The following is a 6,260-nucleotide window of genomic DNA, read 5'->3' as shown; positions in this document are numbered from 1 at the left end:
GGCGGTGGCGGTGGTGATTGAGCCTCCATTATTGCGATGACAAGTCCAGTCAGGCGCGACAGCACTGTCGGGGATGTGCAAACGAGGCCAGCAATGAACTATGAACACATTGCATGGGTGCATGCGGAACTATTCACTATTTGTTCTCTGATTTTCTGGAGCGGAGCAGCACACAGCGGGATACTATGCAAGTGATGCTGACACAGCCCGCTGCTCACCAGCGCTGTTGCTGATACTGGCTGGAAGCGCCTGGGCCGCGCCTGCTCCCCCAGTGCCGCTGTCCCCTTCGCCAGCCGCTGCCATACGCGCAGCAACCCTTCTAGCTGCGGCCAGCAGCGGCCATGGTCGCTTTGCCACAGCCGCCATCAGGTCCCGCCGCACCGCATCGACAACGGCGCTGCCGCCCCCCACGCCCGCTCCTGGCAGGAGCAGCAGCTCCAGCAGCCGGGCCACAGCTGCATCTAGCACCAGGTCAGGGGGGCCGCCGCAGCCCGGCGCGATGACGGCGCAGCACAGCAGGCCCAGCCGCAGCGGTTGGGAGGTGTCAGCTGCAGCCGGACCTCCCAAGTAGTTGGTGGCCGGGTCGATTGACCTCAGGCTGCGGGTGAGCAGCGCGGTTAGCGCCGCCGCTGCGCGTCGCTGCTCGGGCTGTTGCTGCAGGGGTAGCGTCCCGCCACGTTCCAGGGTCAGACGCGAGGCTGATGCGGGCGCCGGCAGCAGCGCCGCCAGCAGCAGCTGCACGGCGCGCTCCACCTCCACAGCAGGCACCAGGCCCGCGCCAGGTGCAGGCGCTGCGGTCCCAGCATACCGCTGCATCCACTCTGACAGCCATGCTGCCCTGCTACGCCTCCGAGCTACGGCTCCCCGCCATCCGCGCTGGATTGTCGTGGCCGCACGCTGCTTAAGCCGAGCGTCGCTTCGTGCAGCCCGCTGCTCCTCTGCAGCGCGCAGCACGTCCTGCCTCGTCTGTGCCTTCAGGCTTGCGCCGCCAAGGCTGACGCTCACATCGCGCATGGCCCTACCCCGATCCGCGCCCACGCAGTGGCGCAATGTGTGCGCTAGCCACTCGTCAGGACGGCCTTGATGTGCCCGCCGACGCCTAGGCTGCACGGTCGGATCTGCGCCTCTAGCGCGCACGCCAACGCGAGCGCATCACTGAGGACGCGTGGTGCCTCCGTACATGTGGCTATTTTTTTCTTGATTTACCGGAAGAGTGGGCGACTGCGTGGCATAAGGCCTGTTGGTCGGCCTAACCTGACGCCGATCTTGCGTTGAACTCACAGCAGTATAATAAAACAAACTATTACATTTGCTGTGATTGTGTACAGGGCTAGTGAGGGTCCAGGGGAATCCGAGCTACCGGCACGCAGCGCACATGTGCGGTACCCAGGTGTGGCAGTGTCACCCAGGTGGCGGCGGAGATATCATACAGTAGCTCTTCACGGCAGTCTCGCACTGACGCACAAGCACTTCCGGGTCCTTGGCATGTCTGAAGGGCAGAGAACGGTGTACGTTTACATGGATATGATACTCGTTGCACGGCGCGTGTGCGGCCCGTTGTGCTGTGCTGGGCAAATGAGGTCGCGTTCTGTCTCGACCAGATTACTGAGGAAGCCCACAACCAACATCCTGGTTTCCAGTACCAAGTATACACCCTGAAAAAACAGAAAAACCTCTAAGTCAAACTGCAGCTCAAAAATTTGGACGCAACCGAGACGCGGCCAGCCAGCCGGCCAGACGACGCCGTGTGGCTGCTGCTGATCGCTGTGGAAGCTACAAGCTCGCTACCAACCGCGCGCAACCCCTGACCCCATCAGAGCCGCGAGCGGGGCACGCGCTTGACAGCCGCCAGCACCTCCTTGCTCCCCCCCGCAGCGTTGGCCAGCTCCAGCTTAGCCAGCGTGCCCAGGTGCACTTCATCGGGGCCGTCGGCGATACGCAGCGTGCGCGCCGCCGCCCAGAGGTGCGCCAGGGGAGTGTCCTGGCAGACGCCTGCGCCGCCATGCACCTGGATGGCCGAGTCCAGCACCTCCAGGGCCACCGCGGGGGCTGCCACCTTGGCCGCAGCAATGGCACCCCTCGCCGCCTTGTGGCCCACCCTGCGCGAGGTGGTCAGCGGGGGTTCAGCGGCGTCGCACGGGGTGATAGGGCGGGGCGCGCGCGGCTGCGGCTTGAGCACACCTGCAGCGCCGGCCCGTGTTCTAAACCGGGGTGATTTTCTCCCACCCTCCTCCTCAACCCCCGCAACCCCAAGGGCAGCTCACTCGTCCAGGGCGTGCGCCGCGGCCAGCACCAGCAGCCGCGCGCCCTCCAGGGCGATGCGGTTGCGCGCGAGCTTTTCACGCAACCCGCCCTGTGCCGCCAGTGGCTTCCCAAAGGCAACGCGCGACAGAGCCCTCTGCGCCATCAACTCCAGGCCACGCTCCCCAGCACCAATCAACCGCATGCAGTGGTGCAGCCGCCCAGGGCCCAGCCGCCCCTACGAAGCGCCAAACAGGTGAACCATGCGTTTGCATCGACGTGAGCGGAACGATGTTGCTATCGTGCTGGTTTGTATAGTCGGCACATGCAGCCATCAAAGCATGCAGTTGAGTGGCATGCCAGCCCAAGCGAAAAACGAAAAACGACAGCCATCTTTCCAACAGCCCGCCTCCGCTGCTCTTCACACCTGTGCGATCTCGAAGCCGCGGCCCTCCCCCAGGAGCAGGTTGCCATCAGGCACTGTGACACCGTCAAAGTGCACCTCGGCATGACCATGCGGGGCGTCATCATAGCCGTACACTGCATAGATATGCGTTTGCGCACATGCACAAACATTTTTGTTGAGCAGCGGGTGAGTCCAATTTCGATGAAGAGCAGGGACAGTGGCACCATTTGACCTCCATTCAAGTGCAGTGCTTTCGTGCGCTTGGACTTCAAAACCAATGCTTAGCCCGTCCAACACAATTCATCTAGTCATTGCAGGTCGTCACTCCTCCCCTTTCACATCACCCCCTCAAATCCCTTGGGTTCTCACCCAGCATGGGCCGCACGACCTTGACCCCAGGCGTGTGCATGGGGACCAGGATCATGGACTGCTGCAGGTGAGAGGGCGCTGAAGTGTCGGTCTTGCCCATGAAAACAGCCACCTTTGAAGGCAGAAGGGGGGGAGGGGAGACAACAGGGATAAAAAGAGAAATTCAGCGAGGCACTTGTGGCAGCAGCACGACTCTTCCAAACAACGGTTGAGTCCAGGATAGAAGGAAGACCTGCGGCAAATGCAACCAGCACAGGACACTGCTGGTGAATCACGCCACCCAGCGTAACGCCAAAGCCTGACCTGGCATCGCGGGTCCATGGCACCGCTGGTCCACCACTTGACGCCCGACAGGACGTAGCCACCGCCCGGGGCGCGTTTGATGGAGGCCGTGATGTTTGTGGCATCGCTGGAGGCCACCGCCTTCTCGGTCATGGCAAAGCACGAGCGGATGGTCCCGCGCAGTAGAGGCACCAGCCAGCGCTGCTGCTGCTCCGGTGTCCCGTACCTGGCAGGCACAAGCGAGAGAATGCGGAGGATATGAGGTGCATGTAAGTAATAGTAACATGCAAAAATTTCACATGCTTGTGGGCATGCCGGGAATTTTATAACAAGTCAATCGGGTAGGTGGAGCCAACACAGGACCTGGGGCAGGAAATCGCAAGTGCCCTCTGCCATCAACGGACCCGCTCATCTACCCACCGTGCCAGCACCTCCATGTTGCCGGTGTCGGGGGCGCTGCAGTTGAACACCTCCGGCGCCCACACGCTATGGCCCATAGCGCAGCACAAGTGAGCGTAGTCCAGGTTGGACAAGCCCGCGCCCAGCAGCGTGGCCCGCTCGACATCGGGCACCTCTGGCAGCAGGTGGCTCAGCCCCTGCGCCATGCCCCCCGGCAGCCACAGGTTCCACAGGCCTTCCGCCCTGGCGCGTGCCTTGAGCTCCTCCATCAGGGGGTGCACACTCCACCGCGCGTCACCCTGAGCGTGTGCAGACAGCACTGCCTCCGCCGGCAGCACGTGCGCCGTTATGAACGCGCGCACGCGCGCTAGCAGGTCGGCGGCCCCAGCGCTGGGGGCGCCCAGCGATGGCAGCCCTACTGGTTGCCTTGATGGCGTGCTGCTGCCCCTGCTGCTGCCCCTGCTGCTGCCGCTGCCGCTGCCGCTGCCACTGCCGCCGATGCTGGCGTCCGCATCCGCGCGTTCCACGATGGCAAGGGCCGCGTCCGCAAGGGCCGCAAGCACCTCGTCGCGCGACAGCGCTGCAGCGTGCGCTGACGACGCATTGCCCTGCTTGGCGCGCGCCTGCACGCCCGCCAGGATGGCCAGCAGGCGGAACAGCGCAAGAGCAAGGTAGAACGCCCAATCGCGTGGTGCAGGCGGTCGCACCCCACGTGCTGCGCAGTAGCGTGCCAGCAGCGCCGCCTCGGTCGGCACGCGCTCGGGCAGGGGGCTGGACAGGCGCATAGTTGCCAGCTGCTGTGGCATGTGGTACGCGAGGCACGTGTAGGCTACGTCGGCCCAGGGGTTGCCCAGGGTGCAGAGCTCCCAGTCCAGCACGGCGCGCACCTCACGGGGCGGACAGCGAGTGACAGGGAGGGCATGTCAAAGGGGGTGACGGGGAAGGCTGCCCCATGCGTGTGGACGGACAGATTTGCATGCTGGGCCAGGCGGCAGAAGAAGGGGAGTGCCATGCGCCGCCCTGCACGTGTGATCGGCATAAGCAACTCTCACGCTGACCCCCCCAAACCGTCGCACCCCTGGCAGTACACATCCCAAGCTTCAAACAGCTGTGTCCCTGCGGCAGCGCCCTCACCCTCATGGCGCCATCAAACACGAGGTTGTCCAGACGGTAATCGCCGTGGACAATGGACGGCCGGGTCACCACCGAGTCCTCGGCTGGCACGTTGGCCCGCAGCCACTCCACCAATCGCGCCACGCGCGGGCAGGGCGCCGCCACTGATGCGGCGTACTGGCGCGCCCAGCGCTGCACCTGGCGTTCGCAGTAACGCGACGGGTCGCCAAAGCCGGCCAGGCCAACGGCGACAGGGTCGACTGCGTGCAGGGCTGCTAGGGTGTCGGCCAGGCCTGCGTATGCGGCCGTGCGCTGCGCAGGGCTGGCCTTGGGCATGCCGGGTTCCGTGAAGATGGTGCCCTCCGCAAACTCCATCACGTAAAAGGGTGTACCCACAACAGACGCGTCCTCGCAGAGGACCAGCGGCCGTGGCACGGGAACGTTGCCGGCGGCGGCGAGCGCGGCCAACACACGGTACTCGCGCTCAACAGCGTGGGCCGATGCCAGCAGGCGGCCGGGCGGCTTCTTGCGCAGCACCAGGCGCGTTGCCCCAGCTTCCAGCAGGTAGGTTGGGTTGCTGCGCGTTGACATGGACAGGGGCAGTGCACATCGCGTTGGCTGCGCTGGTCTGCATAGTCGAGACTGCGTTCCGTCAAGGCGCAACACGTCAAGTACCAACACCGCACACACATGAACGAGCATGCCCCTGCAAGGCCTGCGCACCTCTGTCCATGGGCAAACGCACGCATGCGCAGCGGCCCGCGCTCCGCTGCGACCGTTGGCACTGTGCGGCGCAGGTAGGCCAGGAGGGCGTCAGTGTCCAGCCTGTGCGCTGGGCGCGGCTCCACCACCGCGGAAATGGTATCTAATTGCGCCATACTCGTGCCGCTCGCGTGATTTCAGGGTGATGCACGATGGCCACAATCGGGGAGATCGCCCGGGCTCGGAGCTGGCTGGGAGCGCCTGCAGCTGCGGCGAAACTAAACTAATTTGAGTAGAATTCAATCCCAGCTCGCAGGTCAGCCTGGGAACATGCACAGCTCACATGGGCGGGAGTTGTCGTGTGTACAAGTGATGCATGCCACGTCGTGGCGCGTGGCGACAATGCGTGCTCGGCTCCAGGCAAGCCGCGTGCACGACCCCATGTCCTTCATCTGTCCCTGATTGCATGTTCAACAGGTTTGTGTGTATGGAGCCCCTCGGTCGTGCCACCTCATATCGTACCGTTGCTTCATGGTTGATGCCAAGTCAACATCATCAAAGGTCAATGCTCAGCCTGTTTTGTTTGACAACTAAGCTACCGCAGCCTCAAGGACCTTGCAAGCCCAGCTAATTTGACACTTAGAATCTCAGCGAGGCAATGGCTTCTTGCAGTGAAATTTCGTAGCACCAGCCGCCCCCTGCTTCTTGTGACGAACCCAGCCTCGACGGACATCTGCCGGACCTGCTT

General features: G+C 63.8%; 2 protein-coding genes across 2 annotated transcripts; both read right to left on the bottom strand.

The window, feature by feature from the left end:
• Nucleotides 1-183: 183 nt before the first annotated feature.
• MNEG_3218 (hypothetical protein) lies at nt 184-1,014 on the bottom strand (the record flags this gene model as incomplete). Its single annotated transcript, XM_014048312.1, has 1 exon — nt 184-1,014. The coding sequence occupies one exon, from the start codon at nt 1,012-1,014 to the stop codon at nt 184-186; it is 831 nt and encodes a 276-aa protein (XP_013903766.1).
• A 799-nt stretch (nt 1,015-1,813) lies between these two features.
• MNEG_3217 (hypothetical protein) lies at nt 1,814-5,688 on the bottom strand (the record flags this gene model as incomplete). Its single annotated transcript, XM_014048311.1, has 8 exons — nt 1,814-2,099; nt 2,265-2,479; nt 2,669-2,781; nt 3,017-3,128; nt 3,320-3,524; nt 3,719-4,494; nt 4,832-5,387; nt 5,534-5,688. 8 exons carry the CDS (start codon nt 5,686-5,688, stop codon nt 1,814-1,816), a joined length of 2,418 nt encoding a protein of 805 aa, XP_013903765.1.
• Nucleotides 5,689-6,260: the final 572 nt, after the last annotated feature.

The sequence above is a fragment of the Monoraphidium neglectum genome, assembly GCF_000611645.1.
Source record: "Monoraphidium neglectum strain SAG 48.87 unplaced genomic scaffold scaffold00394, whole genome shotgun sequence".
NCBI classification, from domain to species: Eukaryota; Viridiplantae; Chlorophyta; class Chlorophyceae; order Sphaeropleales; family Selenastraceae; genus Monoraphidium; species Monoraphidium neglectum.
Note: the sequence above shows the minus strand (reverse complement) of the source record. Positions and strands in the feature narration are given on the sequence as shown.